At 40.0% G+C, this 23,336-nt stretch overlaps 2 protein-coding genes across 2 annotated transcripts; one reads left to right on the top strand and one right to left on the bottom strand.

Moving 5' to 3' along the window:
• Positions 1-3,068: 3,068 nt before the first annotated feature.
• wdr32 (WD repeat domain 32) lies at positions 3,069-12,462 on the bottom strand. The gene is made up of 7 exons (XM_083923638.1): positions 11,880-12,462; positions 8,790-8,903; positions 8,479-8,676; positions 7,668-7,870; positions 6,867-6,947; positions 6,632-6,777; positions 3,069-5,414 (listed from the first exon to the last, which is right to left on the bottom strand). The coding sequence occupies exons 1-7, from the start codon at positions 12,374-12,376 to the stop codon at positions 5,043-5,045; spliced, it is 1,611 nt and encodes a 536-aa protein (XP_083779764.1). The 5' UTR covers positions 12,377-12,462; the 3' UTR covers positions 3,069-5,042.
• Positions 12,463-14,838: 2,376 nt separating this feature from the next.
• On the top strand, positions 14,839-22,767 carry hhipl2 (HHIP-like 2; the record flags this gene model as incomplete). The annotated part of the gene is made up of 9 exons (XM_083924617.1): positions 14,839-15,393; positions 16,085-16,737; positions 17,077-17,220; positions 18,850-19,181; positions 19,334-19,460; positions 20,362-20,507; positions 20,608-20,689; positions 21,552-21,634; positions 22,178-22,767. 9 exons carry the CDS (start codon positions 14,839-14,841, stop codon positions 22,765-22,767), a joined length of 2,712 nt encoding a protein of 903 aa, XP_083780743.1.
• Between the last annotated feature and the right edge of the window lie 569 nt (positions 22,768-23,336).

Below are 23,336 nucleotides of genomic sequence, written 5' to 3'. Positions count from 1 at the left end.
CTATTACGTTTACCACATTCACCATCTTTGTTAAGCATGCTAACAAGCTAAGCATAACTAAGCATTAGCACTAAAAGGTAAAAGTACTGGTCTTTGGTTGTAAAAATGTAAACGATGATGGCACCTAAACCAATTTTAATGGCAAAGCCACAAATGCCAACTCATGGTGGCACCCAGGTATGTAAAAACTTTGACCTGCTGGGAGGATTCATCCACTGGGGACCATTAATGCATGTACCAAATTTATCTGCAAACCCAGTCAATAGATGTTGAGATATTAAGTGATTGACTGACCATTAAAATCAAGAGCCCCATTGCTAGCATGGCTAAAAACATTACTGATAAAGAAAATGTAGCTATTAGTTTATCTGATTTTTTTGGTGTTTGACCACAAAAAACAAGTTGTGACCAGTTCAACAAGAAGCCTATGCGATTGTTTTATTGAATAAAGGCTGAAGATGTGACATTATGCTGTAATCAGTGTAATCAGAAGGAAGTTTTGAAAGGATAAACATATCTCTTCCTTCTGAATTTCATCTCACTACCCTTTGAGGGGTCAGGGCCTCTATAGGTTGGGAACCACCGGTTGAGTTTGGCTGCTACCTAGTGGTCCATTCTCAGCAATACTGGTGTGTGAAAAAGCAGTGAAAAAGGAGCTAACCATTTTATTTCAGTGATAATAAGTACCATTTTAGTATCATTGTTGGGACTACTTGCTTTGTATAGCCATTTAGGAAACAACAGTGCGAGCAATTCAACAAGTTTTCATCTCTTTCCGTCCTCCAGCTGTGATCAGTTGAGGTGCACAGGTAACACCAGGAATACTGACAATATTCAATGAATCCACAACAGAACAGGCCTACAGGACAAAACCCAGAAGTCAGGACTGAAAAACAACAAAAAAAAAGAGCAGTCATAAAAAAAACCCCGGTTATTTTGAGTTGCTTTACCCGGGGTGAAAATGGCAGATAAGACACTTCTCTCTGAAGAGCTTGTTAATATGAGTGAAGTAATGCAGCATACAGCGTGGCTTTTCCTCTGACATTCAGCTCAGTCAACTTATTACATAAATGCTATAAATGTAAAGTGAATCATTCAGTATTTCTTATGCCTGTAACTTGTGAAGTGAGTTATTCCAGAGGAGGAAAAAAGTCCCTGAATTGACTGAACTGAAAGTGAAAGACTCCTCGATTTGATACTGAAATGCACTCATTTCGAGCAGTTTAACTGAGGTACAAAGTGTTAAAAGCATCTTTCCTCATTACCAACAGGACCATGTTGGGAGCTGGGGATTATGGAATTAGTTTAAATCTGTGCTCAGATGACATTTTCACCTCAAATTTGAATTTATGTATCAATCATTCAATTTTTCCTTTTCAAACATTTTGGGAAATAAGCTTCTTACCCTTTCTAGCAGTCAAGTATACAGTAAGTTGGCAGTAGGTGCCAATGGTTGCTTTGAAGCTACAGCTAGTGTTAGCATCCGGTTAGCTTAGCACAAATTGGTAATAGCTAGCCTGGATTTCTCACTGGCAACAAAACCCTACAAACAGGTGTAAAACTCACGTATTAACGCATTATATTATTTGATCTGTCCAAAAATGAAATCTAAAAAAAATATATATTTCTAAATCGCCGTTTTACGAGGTTATATATATATCGTGGACTATTTTCTCTGTCGTTTAGTTGCCAGGCAACCGGCAGAGACTCGAAAACTTAGTCCAAGAAAAAGTCCCCACATATTCCCCATAAAACGGTGAATTTTCGGTTTTACACTTCGATTTTTAAACGAATCAAACCAAATAGTGTTATTTAGTCTGATTAAGAAGTGTTGTTGGTAGAAAAGCTGCTTCCCCTGTTTTCAGTCTTTTTTTAACAAGCTAAGTCAAGCTAAACAGCTACTAGTTGTTTAGCTTATCCGGCTGTAAAGTCTGAGACAAGTATCACTGCGCTCACCGAACTTTCTGCAGGAAAGAGAATGAGTGCATTTCCTAAAATGTCAATCAGTGATTATACAATTCAAGCTTTTGCCACATGTAAAGAGTTTTAAGAAAAAAAGTCCACAACACCTTTAGTTATCAGCTCACAATTACACTACAGAGGAGCAGCACTGCATTATCCAAGCAAAACATGTTTTGGCATCTGACAGCTGCACACAGAGAATCAACCTGCTAGAACTGAGACAGGAGAATCTTCATAAAGGCTGGTATGCATAGTAGTATACGCTAATGTCTATGTTTTCTTTATGTAATATCTATTCTGGAGTCAGTCGATATCACTGGAACCAGTTTACATTAAGGTGTAACGTTCACGCGTGTGCTTGGCTCTTACAGCAGCTATACTACACTGGTTGAACACACAAAAGCATTGCCAATAAGAAACAGTCAAAGTAATCCATTCAGTCCTTAAGAGAAGAAAAAACTGATTGGTCACCTTTATGACATCACTGTAAAAATGAGAAACTGGATGTGATGCAAGGGGAAGAAAGAAAAATCAAACACTGATGTGGATCAACATTCTTCAAAAACCATCAAAATGAGGTACAAGGTCAGAAAAACAAGTACAATGTTTCTTGGCAACAATTTCACCATAGTAAAAGGTTCAATGAACGATGCTGAGGCAACTTCTGTGCCAAAAAAAAAAACTGTTGGCCAAAAAGTGAACAGGCTGTTAAATTAAAGGATGAGGCTGGTAATATTCTATATTTTACATCTTAGTGTCAATAAATACCATGACAAGACCAAAACCAGCTATGAATTGATTGTCACTGTGGGGAAATACTGATATATGTTATTCATCTGTGCCATAGGGCGCCATTGTTGTCAAAACAACTATCAGACCACATCATTTTACAGTTTATTTGTATCACTCTATTTACTAATTGAGTATTACTCCACTGCTGAAAATAGTCCCCAACAACTTGACCATTTACTCCAGTTTGAGTAATGATTTATACAAACAAAAGAGGCCAATGAAATTACTGAGCCTTTTGTTCAAATGAAACTATGCATTTGTGATCCGTTTTTAAAGATGGACTTCTTCAATAAGAACCAATGGGCTCAGGTCTGATTGCCACACACAATGAAGGGAAGTCATAATACTGACTACTGGGCTCCACGTAAAAACAGAATAGTGCCAGCCTTATCTTTCAGGGAAGAAATGTGTAACTATACATATTATTTCCTTTGTAAAAGTACTGCGGTTTGGACAGAAAGTGGGTCTTGTGAATGTCACGTTGGTAAACTGAGATACTGACAGCAGCTGGACTTTTCTATTGTCCAGAAATGATGAAGTTTCTATTCACAGGCTTAAGATAAAAACACACATAAACTGTGAAGGGAAATGAGAAGTGATTCAAGTCCTAAAACGCCGGAAAAGAGAGAATCACGTAGAACCAAACGCATATGCAAACACTGTGAACAACTAGTGCCAACATTAACACACCACTTAAACCACTAAAGACCATGAAGGTGGAAACAGGGTGGAGGTGGAAAACAATGAGAAACAGGCGGGTAAAGGCATTGAGGATGAGGTCCTTGAAGTTGAGGGGGGGTCAAAGTTCAGATTGTATGAGCAGAGAAGCAGCACCTGTGAAGAAGGCATGAGCAGAGCGCAGAAGCTGAGAGCGACGCCATCCGCAGCGGATGACGCCGGGTCAAACGCAGGTCAACATCAGCGCAGACGACAGACACAAGCGCCCGTTTCTTGTCGGTTGGATTAATGTCTTGTTTGTTTGCATCCTTAGTGTTTTTGTCCCGAGACAACAACATCTGGATGTGCTGAGTCTCAAAATAAGTCAAAAGTTGTGTTGTTTTTTTACTGCTTTAGAGAACAAAATTAATGTTTCATTTGAAAAAGAGCCAAAGGTTTGGACTTCCTCAGTCTGGATTGGAGTCTGCTTTGCAAAGCCCCAATTGCCCTTTGTCATTTTTTTTTTTCTTGAAAATTCAGGGTCTCGAAGTTCTTTAATGTTTTGTTTTTCTTCAGGTGGCCATCAGCCGACACTTCCAGCCCAAACAAACTCAGTCTGCCTCACAGCTGCAGAACAGGGTTTAGAAGTACATAAAAGGTTGTTTTTTTTTTAGGGGTTATCCCTTTTAGGTACCAGATGGGTGGAGTTTTCCTTACAGATTGTCTGGCAGAGGGTCCAGAGAAATCACAATATTCCTTTTTATACGGCATGTCAGACTCATCTGAAATGTCTGCAACCATCTGGTCCATTTGAGCACTTTAAAACAAATGCTAGGGAATGTTATTCAGGGTTCGTAAAGAATTTGATTATTTTGAAAATGTTGATATCATTTATACCAAAGGATGCCAAAAAGGCCATATTAGTATGTAGATATAGTCTGTGCAACAGAAATCTGCATATTAGATGACAGGAGTTTAAAATCATAGAAAAGTAGTTGTATCAACACCATAGAGAAGTTCCTCCCTTTACGGTGGACCTCATGGGACCATATTTTAAAATATGCACGCTAGTGAACGACTGAATTGTGCCATTAATTACACATAAAATGTTTTTCAATTTAAAATATAATTTTGTAAATCAAGAAAGCAACAGGTCGTCTTAGCTTTATTGTAGCACCACTTTGTTTTGTTTTCTCTCATCTCGCACAACATACGTCATCTTTGCGTGCTCAGAACACACGTAACGTTATCTTACCTGCTGTGATTTATCCAACGCCTCTTTTAATCAGTCAAGAAATGAAAAAACAAGCTCTAGAGATTAACGATACATCCCCCGTAGGAAGTATGACATGGTTTTATGACAAACTGTGGCTTGGATTTGCAAAATTAACCTCAAATGTGTAATTCATCGCACAATTCAAACAGGATCATAAAATAATTTGTCTCTCCCTGTTCACTATAATACTCATTGTTTTTCAAAATAAGGCCCCAAGGTGGTTCACCAGAAGGGGAGGGACTTCACCTCTCTATGCTGTATTCTTCTTCTACACATTTCTAAATTTGTGCAGGAACCCTGATTAGCACTTCTTAACCCGGGTCTGCAGTGTATGGTTCTTCGACAGCAGCGGTTGCTAAAACTTGGGCTGATAGAGGGCCACACGTCCACTGAGGCAGCCCGAGGCCAGCTGGCAGTGTGTTGGGGAGAACTTGGTGGTGAGCACCACGTCGCTGTGCGAGTAGATGGAGCTGATCTCCCTGAGGCAGCTGGTCTGGACGGGCAGGCAGTCGACTAGCTCGCCGCAGCTCTCGTCGAAGGCCAGCAGGCGGACGCCGTAGCCGTACGGGGAGCAGATGAGTCGTCCGTCCGGGCTAAAGCACAGCTCTTTGATGTAGCCCCTGCCAACGTTCGCCTCCTCGATGTAGTGGGTGAGGCGGAGGGAGCAGCGGGGGGAGACCAGTGGGCGGGTGGGCGCTCCCTCCTGGAACTCGTACACACACGTCCACTGCAGAGAGAAGGCGGGAGTTGCAGCGTTAGATGTAGTCAGTGTCACAAATTAGAGCCTGACACTATTAATCGTGTTGGTGTGGTCACTGCAAAGACACTTGGTGTGGGGCCGGGAGCCACGGTGACACAAAACAAACATTAACAGCTTTCTGCTTATGAGGAAACTCCAATTCACATAATCATCCACCAGAAGAACTGCAATGAAAACAAGCTGTAAACAAATTGTAAATTGGTCTTTTTTTGGTCACCTGGTCTAAGGTCCAATGCAAAACAATTTCAGATGTTGTGACAGAAGGAGCTGCTTCAAATAACCATGTTAAAAGCAAAACATTGGTAATTTAATGTCTGCATCTGATCTCTGAGTGAGTTGAGGGTGGATATCAAACATTGATATTTTTTTTGATACTGAAACTCGGAATATTCTTTCCATATTCTTCTGTCAAACTTCTGAATTAAAATCAGAAAACTGTCTGTCTGTCCATCTGTTCTTTCTCTCTCTTTTTCTTTCTTCCCAACCGGTGAAGACAGATGTCCGTCCTCCACAGAGCTGGGTCTGTCCAACGTTCCTGCTGTTAAAGGGAAGGTTTTCGTTGCCACTGTGTGCACAAGATTGACGTTGCTGCTCATGGGGGAAATGTTGGGTCTCTGTAAATCATAAATAAGTCATAGAGTGTGGTCTTTACCTACTCTATATACAAAGTGTCTTGAGATTTTGTTATGATTTGGCACTGTAAAAAAAATTGAATTGAATTGAAAACTGTAGACTGTATCTTATGAAGGCAAGAATGTTATATGGCAGGTTGTGTTTAGAAAATGATCCATTGGGAACTTTGGTTGCTTTGTTAAAAATAAAAAAGGTGTTTTTAAAAGTATTGATAAGGTGATAATCCCAACATGTCTGTTAAGTTATCATCTGTCACTAACTGAGGTAACATAATGGTGATTGATCCTATGGACCACAGATGAGAGCCCCTGCATTTGCAGTATTATGAACTGCGCTCAGTTGGTGACCATCACCCTGCCGTGGTTGGTCGCCAGAGAGGGTAGGCGGAGTTAACGCAACAGACTTGAGTAAAGCGTTACTACAGCCGAACAAACAACGAAAAGAGCGGTGACGATAGATAAACTTCAACAAGTGAAAGTGAGATTGGTATGATTTAATAATCAAATGTTAGGATCATATCTTTGAAACAGATGACAACAGGCGTCTCTCACCTCCTGGTCGTCCATGTTGCTGGAGCATCGGATGAGCGTGGCCCAGCCTTTGGGATGGAGCTGCAGGGAGGTGATGCAGTTCCCTCGGTCTCTCTCTCCAGGGATCTCTGGAGTCAAAACCTCCAGGCTGTTTCTGGGAGAAAGACCTGCAAGAACAAAAGTTAAGTGAAAACCTTGTAGTTTTCATCTTTATTACTTTTGCAGAACCTCAGATGACACCACCATCGTCTCGGACCTTCTCGAGGAGGGTGGATCTTGCTTGAGTCATTCCCCTGGCGAGGAGTTCCCGCTGATCTGGACGCTGACGTGCCTCCATCTGCAGAATCACAACAGGGTCAGAAGTGATTTTCTGTCATTTTGAAGCGACAGCAACAGTTCCGATCAATTTTAATGATCATTTAGTTGATAATAAAGACAAACGAAGTTACCAGGGTGCAAAGAGTGACCATAAAACCACTCTATTTATCTAAGCAATTGCAAAAACAAAGGAAATAATAAGTCTGTTGTATTTATTAATCTGTAATGAAATATTTGGTATTTTTATATGATAAAAGAAATAAAAAACAATAGTACAACTCACTAATTATTATTAAAAATAATAAATATATAATAATAATAATAATAAAAAGACAAAAATATATAATAAAATTAATACAATTAATAGGATCCCTTCAATAATTCCAATAATTAGGATGACAGTACATTTAGAGACTTATATACCCATATGACAGGAAGAGCGTATCAATATTTGTACAGTATATAGTCCCAGTCTGAAGAAGTTGGCTTCGCAATGAATCTTTTAGGAAATTTAGATTCAGATTAGCTCTTGATTAGGCTTTAGCTCACTAATTTATTCAATTGACTAATCACTAATTAGGTTTAGGCTTCACAGAAAGGAATCAACGCAGTGTAAAATCTAAAGAAATAAACAGAAAGACAAACAAACACCAAGGAAAAAGGTCAAAACTGAGGGAAATGAACATACAAAATATGGGAAATGTTGTTTGTGTGTGTTCAGGGGAGACCGTGATCTGACCTGAGCTGAGCGGCGTCCGTCGCGCTCGCAGCATGCGGTAGCTGCCCACCTCGAGGGACTGGGTGAGGTCCAGGTCATGAAGGATGAGCAGATACCCCGAGGAGGTGGAGATGAGCATCTTGGAACAGTCGGGCGTCAGACGCATCCTCATTAGGTAACGAGTGTGGAAGAACTTTTTGTGCGGGCAGCCGTCCTCTGTAAACCTGCGGGGGAAAGACAATCGCACAAGTCTTGACAGGCGGTCTGATAGCGCTTTCTTAAATTGATGTAAGCCTGATTAAAGGTGTTTGCTCAAGGTGGGGAATCAATCCACAGTAAAACAGTCAACAGTTACAGAAACTTATGAATCATGATCTTTGGTTTTAAGGGTTGAATCAGAGCCAAAAAACACATTTACGCCGCCTTCAGAGCTGTAAAGATGCCGTTTTAATTTGATGGAGGGTTAAAGCAAAGGCCGCTGTAAAGTCAGTGATGTATTGGTTTTATGTGCAGCTCCTGGTACAGCACGACAGAAACACCACAACAGGACACTTTCCAGGAAGGAAATTGTCTCCATTGTGACACAAAATATAACAGACAAACGTGTTTGTTTTTTTGCAAAAAGTTGCCGAGAACACAAAGACACATTCACCTTTAAATATTCATAAAATGTCCAAAAATCACGTTGAAAGAGGTGGTATTATGTTATAAATCACTAAAATTGTTTCGTCATACAAGAAGGATAAGAAATGAAATTATATTTCTAGTCCATAACTACTTTTCAAATACACGCAAGCACGCACACACAAGCACACACACACCGCACACACACCTGTTGGTGTCCCACGTGATGACGTTGCCGTCAAAGCCGGACGTGACGAGGAGACGAGTGTTGGTGTCGTACTCGATGTTCTTCACCCAGCTGGCGTGACCGTGCAGCGAGCAAACCTTTGAATTCAGCTTACGGAGATCCCATAATGCAATTGTGGTGTCGTCGGAGCAGGTGGCAAACAAACGATTGTCCAAAAACCTGCAGGGTTAGTCAGACAGTCAGGTTCAGCTTCTACTCCCTCGGCCCCCTGAGATGCCGGATGTTGCATGCCCACTTTACCCCCCTGGTGATTTAAGGTTAGAAAACTGCACCTTATGTTGTTGACGCAGTCCTCGTGGGCCTCCGTCAGGGTTTTGATGTGTCTGGAGGAGATGGGATCAAACAGCAGGACCTCAGTCTGCTCACAGGCCACAGTCAGCACTGACCTGAGACACAAACCAGAGACGCTCATGAACGTGCAACAGGACAGAAGAGTGGATCTCTTTGGCTTTAGCTCTTTCTAACAATACACTTTTTAACATATAAACACAGACAGCTCCAACAAGAGCAACAAGTGAGCACAAGAACTAAACATCTAACTTAGATCCAAGATATATAATGTACTCCGTAAATGACACACACAAAGAGATAACTGCACACACGCATACCATGTTCTGGCAATATAACTGGGAAAATATAATAGAATATCATCATAGCATCTATGTACACATAGAATACATATATAAGGGAAATGCTTATAGTCACTGTGATGCAACAAACAGCTTAAATATATAGACAGCTGAACTGAAGATAAATAAATAAGAAATAACTCTGATAAATAAGTATGTTTGTTTGTATAAGTCAGTTTGAGTGTTATTTTTAGGGAAAAAATTTCAGAATTCTCTGATTTTAGCTTAAATATGAAAATTATCTTGTTTCTTAAACTAAATATCTTTGACTTGACAAAACAAGATATTTGAGGACTTTATCTTGGGGTTTGTTCAACACTGATCGACATGTTTCACTGTTTGACATTTTATAGAGTAAAAAAACAAATTAATCGAGAAAAGGGTCGACAGATTAATCTACGGTGAAAATAATCGTTAGTTCCAGCCCTAATAAATACCTCACCTTAGAAACGGTGAATGCCAGTTTGCCAATTTTCCCATCCATCATTCCTTTTAACAACATTTTTGTAACTCTTTTACGAGACTATTTAAAGGTGCTCCACCAGATATACTGAAGAACATTTTTAAAGTTGGAGGGATTGCCAATATGTTGATTTCTTTTTGGCTATGATGTTCTTTTACACACCATGATTGTTGGATGTGTTTGTAGTGAGGTTCTATTTGTTTTGCTTTGGTTCCTCTGTCTTCCTTGTTTCGTCGTTTTGTTGTTATCCTGTGTGACTTGCTTCCTTATTTATGTTTTCTCTTGACTCCTTAAGTCAACACCAAAAGCTGTAGTCTCAGGCTCGACAGACTGATAAAAAACGCTATTCCTCATACGCGGACTGACTTTGGTGAAAGTGCCTTTCAAACGTTCGCACCCTCGCCCTGGTTTCAATCACAGCGTCATCTTAAACTGGCTCACCTCCCAAGTGTGGAAGATTTGAAAGCTAGGATCAAGGACTATTTGACTATTGAATGCACATGTCCTCTTACCAAACGCAGCTGGTGATGTAATGATGTGATTTACCAAAGTGTTTTTATGTTCGTTTTGTTGCTGTTTTCAAGTGTGACCTTTATGAGGACCTACTGTGCTGCTCTCTCTCCAGGATCCTCTTGCAAAAGAGATTCTGAAACTCAATGAGTTTATTCCTGGTTAAATAAATAAATAACGTGTCTTATGATTCATAATTCGTCACTGCAATTATCTTGTTCATACTGTTTAAGTTGAAAATTCTAACAAACAAATATATATAACAGATATCCACGCTTTGTCACGGCTCTTGGCGTCTGATACCGATGCACAGAGAAACTCAGATTACGACACACACAGGGGGACTTCATCACTCCACTATATCTTTACACAGCACAGATCTGTTTGCTGCTATTTTAATGTCCTGAATGTTGAGTCCAGCTCCTTTAAAGAAGGACGACCAAGACTTCATCAAAAATCTCCCATTTAATATTTTAATCCTAAAGCTATATATTGCATTTTGGTAATTATTATCAATATAATTATTGGTATAAGCTAAAATATCAGAGTATGCCATCCCATAATTGCAGGTGATGTAGTATCGATCCATCTGAACATAATGTTTTTGAATGAGAGCCTTCAACATCTGGTTAAACTGAGGTTCAGTGTCACGGTGGGTTACAGAAGAAATGTAACTTCTTTTTTCATTCCTTGACTTCATTCTCTGATTTACGACACCGTATCAACGTCGACGAAAAGATACGGTAATAAAATGACATCCTGATCATCCAGAGACAAAACAATTACTGATGAGGAAATGGGTCAGACTGATCAGAATAAAATGTGTTTTTAAGAAGTTCAGAGTATTAACTGCAATATAACCGCATCTCTTGGCTGTGATGAAAACGCTCCTGTGCACTCGCAGTTGTCATAATTTGAATAAGCTCTTAAATAATTTGGATAAGCCTATTACAACCGTCATGACATAAAATTCATATTCACATTTAGGCCTAAGGATGTAGAGGCGGAAATATTTTATATCTCCTGCAAAAATAATATTGATGCATTTCCCACAGAAACACTTAACTGTGCAGAAAGAATGTGTTTTGCCACGTTGTCACAATAGTTAAAGCCAGACTGGACACAGCCTGACCTGGTTTCACTGCAGGATTTACTCCCTGCTGTCTGCTGATCACCCAGAGGATTAAACCCTGCGTGGAGTATCAGTTGTTCTTGCTGCCAGTGGACTTTACAAGACTTTCAGGGCTTTGTTTTGTATCATTTTATGGTTATGTTTCAAATTGTCAGTTTATAACATTAATATGCTTCAACATAAAGGATTGCATCTGAAGTCGTAGCCACTGTGCGCACAAGATCACTGGATAAATACTGTAAATAGATATTATTGTTATGATTATTATTATTATTATTATTATTAATAAAGATAGTGCGACTTGCTGCTGCTCATGGGGGAATTGTTGGGTCTGTGTAAATATAAGTCATAGTGAGGTCTTGACCTACTCTATATGTGAAGTGTCTTTAAAAAAGTTTTCTTATGATTTGTCCCTATAAATGACATTGAATTGAACTGATCCTTAGATGGTAAGGAGTTCCGGGATGAAAGCATATGAGGATGAATTTGATCATACAATTCAAGCACTTTCCAGGCACTTTACCCTTTTAGTGAGTGCACCGTTTCATGTGTCACAGATTTCCCTGGAAAGTGTGACCCCCGTGCACGTGAAAGGCCTGAAACAACAGAGGCCAGAGTGTAGTCTTACCCATCCGGGGAGTACTCCAGGTTGAACACCGCTCCATGGGTCTGCGTGCTCAGGTTGACAGACTCTGCAGCCGGATTCATAGAGCAGTATAAATTGGTCATTGTCCTGAAGTTCTCCCTAGCCGGGTCCACAAACACCCCTCGTCTTATAGTCCTGCTCTGCAGCCAGGAAAACAGGCTGTTCCCCCTGCGTGTGCTGGAGGAGCCCTCGTCGCTCCCCGTCTGCGGCGGCACGGGGGCGGCAGGTTCGCAGCGCGGCTCCCGCTCCTCTGACGCCGGAGACCTGGCGCGGCGGCGCTCCGGCCTGATCCCGCTGCTCCCCGGCGGTGAGGGAGAAACCCTCGGTGCGATGTCATCCTCCTCCAGGTCCGAGTCGTCTATGTCGGGGTCCTCCTCTTTGTCGGAGCCGCTGTTGGGCCTGTCCTGCTGCTGCTGCTGCTGCTGCTGCTGCTGGGACTCGTCCGCGTCCTCGCTGTCGCTCCGGTGCTCCGAGCTCATTGTGGCGTCTCCAGCCTCCACACGAGTGAACCGAGTCCGGTCACCTACCGAGCATGAAACCGTGTCTTTATCCACCCGTTTATGACGCCATGGCGGTGCCTTTATAGCTGCATAGGTTACAATAAGCAAATTATATTTTTGTCAGTTGGCAGCGCCTTAATCTGCGCGCGTCACCTCAAACACGGTGAGGTTAACTGCGTCCGGAAGGCTCCGGAGTCCGCCTTCAAAATAAAACTCCCACATTAGGGTTTTTGTTTTTTGACGTTTGCGTCTTAAAATAAAAACAATAATATGAGACTGACCCGTGTAATGACTTCTTGCGTCAAGATAGATTTATTTATTTAATTATTTATATAATTTTTTTATTTATATATTATTATTTTTTTTTATTTATTTAAAAGTGACAACGCACATTAATTAGCAGGAGCAACAAAGTCACACATGTAAATGTGCCAGATTTAGCCATGCAGGCTCATTTCCATCTGCAGTCCCTGGCAGGTTGGTGACATTTAAGAAAACATTTAAAAAAAACAGCACAAACACATAGATACAAGAACACATAAGCAGAACAAATAAAACAACAAAAGTGTTAGTCACAACGTGACACATACACATGGAAGGAGCCCAGAGACATAAAATAAAAATGTGTAACATATAGCACAAAAAAATACATTTAAACACAGACAAAAGCACCATGCACAGACAAGGAGCATAAATGCACAAGTAAAGACAAAGTAAAGTACATTAATCCAGATTATGGCAGCATGGCTGATTTTTGAACAGCCATTGTTTTATAGATTTGGAAAAGGATTTCAAAGATGTGATCATTTGTACTTTTGGTAACTCAGACATTGAAACTGTGGAGCATTTTTTTCTCTACAAACTAAAAACATTTGCTTTTCAGTATTGGATGACAAGTTATAATGATCAAATTATTCTGGTTTTGACATATGAAAATATAAAGTTTGGTCTTCCACTGGAGGACCAAAAAAGTTGAATTTGGTAAAACTAACCTCATTATTTTGGCAAAGTACTTCAAACACAAATGTCGTTTCTTAAAAAGATTCCTATTTATTATGTATTTATAAACGTGATGAAACTATACAGAAATATGTATGAATATCTATGAACTTTAGTTTCTGACTGACCTCTCTGAATTTAATTACATTTTTATTTATTATTATTTAGCTCTGTCTAGTCATTTATTTATTTTTCTTTATCTGTTATTGATGTCACTCGCTCGATGGTTCATATTGTCTATAACTTGTATTATCCTGAATATGATGTATGCCTTTTTGATTAAAATAATTAGCATATGCATATTTAAAAGCATCTTCACTTTTTTCGAATTGAATTATGTATCAATAAACCATTTTCATAAATAAATATTTTAAGCTGAAGTGTCCAGGCGGAAGTTTCGTGGTTTTATTCTAAATAACTTGACAGTTTTCTTCTCACCAAAACAAATGCAAAAGAAAAAGAAATGACGGATTTCCGCTTCCTTGTCCACTCTGAGCCGCAGTCGCAGGTTTGTTGCTGCCATCTGCTGGATAAATACCACATCCACGGTACAGTGTTCATTTTTCACTCAAAGTTGTGAAGGTTTATTCACTCACATTTATTTCTCATTTCCACCTGGTTACTGGGAATCACATCTGCAGACATGGTTGCATCTGTTTGTTTGTGTTTTTCTTAATGATCCATTGGTAAATAATCCATACTTAGAATAACTTTAGTCCCGGGTTTTATTATAGGAAGATTACTTGTTCTTACTTGTTGAGTAATGTTTGATGTTTTTATATGTGCTATATTTTTTTGCAAGTTTGCCTCAGGCTAACTCTGGTGTAATGCATCAAATGGTTACATTTATGTTTTAATTGCACATGGCCCCTTTCACATAAAATAAAAAAAGATGAAGATGGAGATTTTTTTAAACTATTTTTATTTTTTAGCACCAATGCAACCTCAATAATTCCTAGATTCGTCCTTATTTCCCCATACACATTATATTCAAATATCTTTATGTTGTTTGACTGTTATTGCTCCTAACTACATGTGTGATAAGGTATGGAAGCACATCGGTTTGATCCTTTTCCTTGGCACCAGTGGAAAATGATGACAGACACCTTTGACTGTACATTCAAATGGGAGTTGACATGCCGGGACAGTAGATCTGCAGACTGAAGCAGCTGCTGCCAAGTTGTTGCACAAACAGCACGCTGCCTGGGGGCGCTTTTACATGAATGTGAGCCTAAATTACTGTTTGTGTTGTGGTAGCCTGTTGATGTGTGCATGCCTCGACACTCGAGCGTGCCCCCCCTTTCGAGTTAATTGTGCGTATTCCTCCGCCAACTTCGCTTCATTGACGAAAACCACTTATAATCCCAATTAACTCAACGACCCATTGTCCTACACGTGTTCTGATTTAACTGTCCCAAATTATGAGCGGCGGAACTAGCGACATGGTGTGTTTTTACCTGGACTGTGCAGGTGGCGAGACGTGGAGTGGCAAAAATGACTGTCTGGAACGCACTTCGAGTCACATACTTTTGCGCACGCGTAACACATGCATTCACGTGCACGCGCGTAGACTTACACTCTGGCTCATACATAAAGGAGAGCAAACAGTTGAACTCTTTCGGGGGCAGACGGCAAATATGACAAGTACACGGGATGCTGCGCCCCATCTAAGCGGAGCCCGTTACGCGGTTTTACGCACGGTGGCACGTCCAAGCTCATCCAAAAAGACGCCGAATCATCCTGAGTTTATCCTGATCATGTCACTGATGTTGCTCGTCCAGTTGCAGCCAGCATCAGCTCATCCTCAGTGTCTGGACTTCGAGCCACCTTTCAAACCTTCCTGGCACCTGGAGTTTTGCTCGCAGTACGAGCAGTTTGGCTGCTGCGACCAGACGGCGGACAACACGATCGCGGAGAGATACTGGGACATTATTGACCAGTTGGAGACGGCGGGTCAGGAGCTCTGTGCAGACATGTTGAAGGAAATCATGTGCCAGGTATATATGTCTTCTTTAAAGGTTGGGTTGTGTTTGGTTTTGAGGATGCTACTGTGATGAATGGGTATAAGACTTATCATATAAAATCTTATACCCATATGACTATGATAAATAGTTTACAACGATCAACTTTTAAATAAAGTAATGTCATCGTTAAAGTTATGCCAGACCTACATGTGTAAAGAGCAGCACGTAACTTTGATTTAATGTGCTATAATTACATTAACATATACAGTTTTCATGTTCTTTGATCTAATCCAAATTTTGACTAACAGTTGGGGAGAACTCAATTTAGACAGGTGATAGTTTGATAGCTAGAAATAAAAATACATTTCTCCTTTGAAAATGAGCATTTAAAAAAAATAATATATATATATCTAATGATTTTGAAAGTGGGATAAGATTAAATTATCATTCACCAACACTTAACCAAAGTTAAGATGTGGCAAGTCTGAGCCACAACAGCGTGACATTAGATGAATATTACTGTAAAATATTTCCATATTCCTAAAACACTGGCGTGCGTAGGGGAGGGCAGGGGGCTTTGTCACTTTCATGCTGCAGCTCTGATTTGATGTCATGACAGGACGGTCCAGTCCTTCTAGTCAGCCAAAGTGTCCCTTTAAATATCACCTTTTGTCCAAAACGTCTCCGTGATAATCACGTCGTGTCTCATGTTTGCCCCATGCAGGAGTGCTCTCCCTACGCCGCCCACCTCTATGATGCTGAGGACCCGTACACACCCATCAGAGAGCTACCCGGTCTTTGCTTTGGCTACTGCTCCGAGTTTCATGGCAAGTGTCGCCATGTGGTTAAATATCTAACTGAGAACAAGCTGCTGCAGGGCACATCTGAGCATGACGCGTCCACATTCTGCAGCGTGGTCGACTTGTCGGACCAGGACTACTGCTACCCCAACGTTTTGAAGAGCTCTGACCTCAACAGCAACCTGGGACAGGTGGCAGAGGACCCCAGAGGGTGTCTCCAGGTGTGCCTGACAGAGGTGGCCAACAACCTCAGAAACCCAGTGTTGATGCTTCACAGCGGTGACGGCACACATCGCATGTTCATCGCAGAGCAGGTGGGCTTTGTGTGGGTTCACCTGCGTGATGGCAGCCGGCTGGAGCAACCCTTCCTGGACATGAGCGGGGAGGTGATGACCACGCCTTGGCTGGGGGATGAGAGGGGCTTCCTGGGCATGGCTTTCCACCCCAAGTACAGGGACAACGGACGCTTCTTCATCTATTACTCTATCCAGGTCGACAGTAAGCTGGAGAAAGTCAGAATCAGTGAGATGAAGGTGTCTGCCCACGATATGAACATGGCTGATCCTTACTCAGAGAGGTATGCAAAGGGAAAGTTGTTCTTTTTATTGCATTAAAGTTTGGCTCACAATGCATAGATCTGCACCTACAGTACAGCAACTACACTCTAAAACATTGCAGCCTTGTTTAGTTATGTCCACTTTCTATCTCTCTTTAACACAAAGAGCTCTGAGTTTTGGATTTTGAACGCAACTTTACAAGTTTTAAGGGTATACCCTTTAAAGACATAAAGCCTACTGTACTGAACTGCACTTAACATGTATAAACACCTTCTGAGCTTAATACAGTAAATCAGTTCAGGGTTGGCTTATAGATTTTCTGTGGCCTCAACTCAACTTGCATCCTTTGTTACATTCAGGGCCATTCTTGAGATCGAGGAGCCAGCCGCAAACCACAATGGAGGCCAGCTGCTGTTTGGTCTTGATGGATATTTGTACATCTTCACAGGAGATGGCGGAAAAGCCGGGGATCCATTCGGAAAGTACGGCAACGCTCAAAACAAGTAAGGTGCTTCAGGTGTCTCCAGGTGTCAGGATGAGTGACAGTGGTTCCCAAAGTTTTGGTCTGAAAGAACAGCCCTGTCAGATCAACCCATGTCCCTTCATAAACACCACCTCTCATGTTCCAAGTGTGTTCATTTAAAACTGGAGTTTACGATTGATTTGTTCATGTTTAGGACAGTTTGGTCAAGTTGGCACTTATACTAGGCTAACTAATACCTGGCAGAAGCTGGATGTTTCCACCATTTATCCAAGTTTTAACTATTTAAAATAATAATAATAATAATTGAATAATAATTCATCATAACCTAGGCTACAGCATGTATACATTACTTTTAGCTATGACCTGTTTTTCTATAACCAATAGCTATTACAGCCATTTACCCATTGTTTTTAACTATTTCAACCATTTATTCATTACGTTGCTATTTTTTTCAACTGTTGGCCTATAGCCATTATTTTTTAAACCGTTTATCCATTACTTTAGCTAATCACTTTAGCTGTTTCCCTATTAGATTTAGCTAGGGCTCAGTGAGAGAGTGGGTCGTCCTCCATTCGAGAGATTGACGGTTCAATCCCAAGCCCCCCCGGTCCGCATGTCGAAGTGTCCTTGGGCAAGACACTGAAACCCCCGATTTGCTCCCTGTGCTGTGCACGGGTGTGTAAATGTGGTGTGAATTGTTAGATTAGATTAGATGGTCTGTAGATGTCCACTGCCATCAGTGTGAATGTCAGTGTGAATGGGTGAATGTGACAAATAGTGTGAAAGCGCCTTGAGTAGTCAGAAGACTAGAAAGGCGCTATAGAAGTACAAGTCCATTTTACCATTCTAACTATTTCATTAGCATATTTATTACTTTTAGAAAACTATTTCAATCTTTTATCTACTAGGCTACTGCAAGCTACAACTATTTTAACAAGCTAAAATTAGGCTACGCTTCTATTTTAGTAAGGCAAATTAGGCTAGGCTGCTTTAAGCTAATATTTTCAGTCATTTACCTATTGGCTTTTAACTAACTAATTTAACTGTTAAACCACAAGGCCTACTTTAAGCTAAAAAAAAAAACTATTTTCGTGAGCTAAGAGTGAGCCAGGCTACTTTAAGTTAATATTTTTAAACATTTAGCCTACCCATTGGGCTACTTTTGGCTAATTATTTCAGCTGTTTATCCACTACTATAAGATGACAATTGAACAGTTTTAGTTTGTTAAAGTAAGGCTAGGCTAATTTAAGATAACATTTTTTTTAGCCATTTACCCACTAGGCTACTATTGTCTAATAAGTTCAACTGTTTATCTACTACTTCAAGTTAACAATTTAAACAATTTTAGTTTTTAAAATTTACGCTAGACTAATTCAAGATAACATTTTTTAGCCATTTACCCACAAGGCAAGTTTTGGCTAATGATATGAACTGTTTGTCCACTACTTTGAGCTAACATTTGAAACAATTTTAGTTAGAAAAAAATACTTTTAGATACCTTTACCTATTTGAACATTTAATTGCATAGCTACCACTTTCCAGTAGTTTTAGCTAGCCTAACTGTTTAGACTGCAATGCTCTGTTACAGCTAACGTTGTGCAGATTTCTACTACTAACTGTTACAAAATCCTACTTTTTCTGACCCAGGAGCGCTCTGTTGGGTAAAGTACTCCGCATCGATGTAGACGGAAGAGGCTCCAGTGGGAAGCAGTACAGGATCCCCTCTGATAATCCATTCCTCCGTGACACAGATGCCCGGCCAGAGGTGTATGCATATGGGGTCAGAAACATGTGGCGATGCTCTGTAGACCGTGGAGACCCAGTCAGCCGCTATGGCACAGGCAGGATATTCTGTGGAGACGTCGGTCAAAACCGCTATGAGGAAATCGACATTATTGTGAAGGGAGGAAACTATGGATGGAGAGCCAAAGAGGGCTTTGAGTGCTATGATATGAAACTGTGCCACAACTCCTCCTTGAGTGAGTGTGAAACGGGATCAAAATCAAGAGCTATTTTCTGTCTTGTTGATTCTTTCACCACCTGTTATTTCAGCCATAATGAGTTGATTTCAGTCCAATTTTGATTCTTCAGATTTTTGTTAAATTCGGTGCTTCTTTTTCTGCCTCGACAGATGACATCCTCCCTATATTTGCATACAGCCATCATGTTGGGAAGTCTGTGACAGGGGGATATGTGTACAGAGGATGTGAATCACCCAATCTGAACGGCCTGTACATTTTTGGAGACTTTATGAGTGGGTAAGATTGTGTTGATCTCTGCCAAATACTTTACCCCAACTGTTGTGGTTAGAAGAAAAAGAGCTTTTCAGGAGTGAGGAACAGCATGTGTGCTCAGCTGCTGTGCATTTTTAATGTATTGGAAAAACCCTTGAACGAATTCCAGTAACTGAAAATATGACTTGGGTTCTAGCATCTGTATCGATCCACTGATATTCAACAACAACATCACCATTTGTTTGTCTTTCAATTCACTAGTAATCAGGATCCTCCCAATATGTCACTTCGACACAGGCCAGCTATATTTAATTTATAGGAATAGTTTGAGGTTTTTTTTGGTAAAATATGAAGTATGAAGTTAGAACCACTTGTTTAGCCTAGCATAAAGACTGGAAACCGGGGGAAACAGTTAGCCTGGCTCATAATTTACACACTGTTTCTTGTTTACTTAATCTGTGCAAAACCCAAAGTGTAAAGCATCCTTTTACAGGGGGATTATGTGACAGACTACTGGAAACCAGCCGAATCTGCTAAACTCATGTTTCATTTGTTCTGTCAGATAGGTCTGGCCCCTCTCCCATTTATACAGATTTCTAGCATCTTAACATAGTACAGACCACTCACAACCGTCATGTGGAGAGTGTTTAAGATGAATTGTGTATTTCCCCCAAATGTATCCAAATTATATTAAACTGTTCCTTAATATTTGAAGAGATGGAGTTTCCTCTTAAGCGTTATACTTAATTCAGAAGACAGTAATTGATTCCAGAGTTTTCTCAAATAATTACCAAAAGTCTTGCTTTCTTAGTTTTGGTTGGACACCATCCTCACTGGAATAAAGTTGACACAGATGAGCTAATAATTCCTATCTTAGATGTGATAAACCCGTGTTAGTTAGAATTGATTCTTGTTCCCGTTGCAGTCAAATTATGGCGTTAGAGGAAGATAAGTCAACAGGAAACTGGAAGGAGAGGAGTGTGTGCATGGGTGAAACCAAGACGTGTTCATTTCCTGGACTCATCAATCATCACCACAAGTTCATCATCTCGTTTGCTGAAGATGAAGCAGGTAACCTTCATTCTCTAAGCGTTTAGTTATTATGCACCAGTTCAACACTATACTCATGAGCTGTTTTATGTTGTTGTTGTTGTTGTCTTTTTTTTTTAAGGGGAACTCTATTTTTTGGCCACTGCGTACCCCAGCACCATGTCTCCTTTTGGAACTGTTTTCAAATTCATGGACCCCTCCAGGTGAAGTATCACATAGTTTACATGTTATAAGATTTACCATAAAAAACATGTTGCCCACTGGGAAAACAACATTCACATTCATCATTTATTATACAGGGGGATATGTTGCTATATTGTTTTCTGTAATTGAGAACTGATACATCAAATTAAACACATTTCCAGTGGCTTTAAAGACTTGTTTGAAATTTCGAGAACCCCAAATTTGCATGTTTTGCGCTCATGTCAGTCACTTTAATCCAGAGCGCCCTCATCCAAAAACCGTGTTGCTGTTTCACCATAACAGTCTTATAGGTTGTTTTTGGACTTGTAGGAAATCACCGTATTCTGTCATCCAGCGTGTCACATGAATCCCATCTTCTCATAGTCATGAAATTCTTAATTTTGCACGTGCAATAATTATTTTGGTGCTAGATTTAATTTGAAACTAGAAGTACATTATATTAACAATGTATGTATTTTCAAAACTAATTTTTCCGACACCACATGAATGCAGCACAAATGCCTAATGTTGTGATATTAACAAAAGTGAAAAATAATTTGTGTATCCTCCCGGTGATCCGCTCCAAAATGTGATGGATTCTTTCTCTGTTTATGCTACATCCATCCATCAAGTTTCATTAACATCAGGCCAGTAGTTTTTCTGTAATCCTGCTGACAAACAAACAAACTTTGGCATAAATCAACACTTTCCAGGCGAACGAGCTTGCATGGACATGTGAAAAAGTTGTTGTAAAATTCAGGACAGACAAAAGCAATTTATGCCTTTTTCTTTTTAAATCAGCAAAAATGTGTATTGTCTTTTGTCCTAAAACTAATTATGAGTCATTTATTAACATGACTTTACAAAATGTAACGTCTGCAGGAGAGCTCCTCCAGGGAAATGCAAGCAGAAGCAGCTGCCTGTTAAAGTGAGGGGGAAAAAGATCCCTTTTGTGCCCAGGGAACGTAAGTCACCTCAGTCTACCTTTGCATTTTTTTAAATTTTATGTCCTATAACTTAATGTCTTTTTTTAATGTCTTAATTTTATGGTGTTTGCATACGTTTTGGTTAAATTAAGGTGCACTAAATTGAAAAAAACTTCTTATCAAGTCAAACTAACAGTTAACCTCTTATGTTAGGTCTCCTCTAACCTCTTAGGTTAGAGGAGGAGGAAATCTGTTCTGGCAGGTGAACAATTTGTCAACATTCACCATTTACTAGTCTTTCTCTCAACCCAACCTGCTTTATTTTCTCTACACTTCATGTCTATATGTTGCCAAATTGTTTAATCACACTGCGGTCACACATAAAGCTAAGAAAAAGCTGACTACCATTTTACATCAAAGATACTTTAAATATAAAGTGACAAAAGAGGAAAGTATTTCAAACATTCAGGTCTTTTATTGAAACCAAATATTGAATCCAGACTTAGAAAATGCAACATATGCGGCTGCAGAGTTTAGTAAAATTGTGAAAATAAGAACTTAATGACATCTGTGGCATTTCAGTGACTGTGCTGGACACAAATGAAAAACCTACGAGACCACCACCGAAAAAATTCAAACTTACTGCCAAGCCAACGGTGACGAGGAGCCGCGACAAACCTGCAACGACTGCAGCGAGCCTGACGACGACCATGACGACAAAGAGCACAGCTGTGAAGCCAAAACGGAAATCCAATGATAAGAAAGCGAGAAAGACAAATAAGTTGAAAACATGGAAGACAAATAAAGTGGCGAAAAAGCAGCCTTCTAACAAACAAACAAAGGAGAATACTTTGAGACAGAAATCTATGGAACAATCAGAAAAGACCTCTGTGATGAAGCCAGTCAGAGACAAAGTAAAACCAAAGAGCAAACAAACAGCAAAGAGTAAAAAACCCAACAGCCTGAAAGATAACACAATCCACACGAGGAAGGTTCCTCTGAGGAAAGCTGCACAGAAGTTAAACGGACGCAGGAAGTTGAAAGAATCCACACAACAACGTCACGTCTTAAAGAAAGAAACCGAGACAAACTTGAACGTGAAAATGAACAGAACGATGAAAAACAAACTTCAGGGGGAAAGAAAGCATGCGGAAAATGCCAAAGCACTTTAAACTATATATTTTCAGTATAGAGTCAATATTTTGTGTATATTTATGTTTGTGATACAATCAGTATTTCATTTTTTACAATGGGTACCTGTTACTATGTGCTGGAGGTGGCTGGGAGCGCCACCCCAAACATGTGCAGGATTTGAGCTTCTACCCTCTGGAGTCTGGACGGAGATGTAAAAAAAAAAAAAGTCCTTTATTTCTTTATTCTTTTATCATGGTTTTAGTGAAAGCATATACTAGGCTTCCTGTTGTCATTTGTATTCATGTATTTTATTATGTTTTTTTGTACTGGAGTCTGTGTGCAGGACCAATTTCCCCCTCAGGGACAATAAAGCTGAAGTTGAAAGGAATAGTTTGACACTTTGTTCAATGGTCCAGAGTTAGAGGAGAAGAAGGAAAGTTGTATCTCATCTTAACGCTCAGCAAGAACGTGATTAACCACATATCCTAAATTGCTGAACTTTTCCTTTAAAGTGCAACTGTTACATGCAATTATGCATGTGCCAACAGCTTCCTTCTTATTTTATTTTTGACTCTTGTAAAATCATTTATTCACCACCGCCTGTAAT

The sequence above is a fragment of the Echiichthys vipera genome (genome assembly GCF_963691815.1).
Source record: "Echiichthys vipera genome assembly, chromosome: 12".
In the NCBI taxonomy this organism is placed as follows: domain Eukaryota; kingdom Metazoa; phylum Chordata; class Actinopteri; order Perciformes; family Trachinidae; genus Echiichthys; species Echiichthys vipera.
The sequence above is the reverse complement of the archived record's forward strand: the minus strand, read 5'-3'. Positions and strand labels throughout refer to the sequence as shown.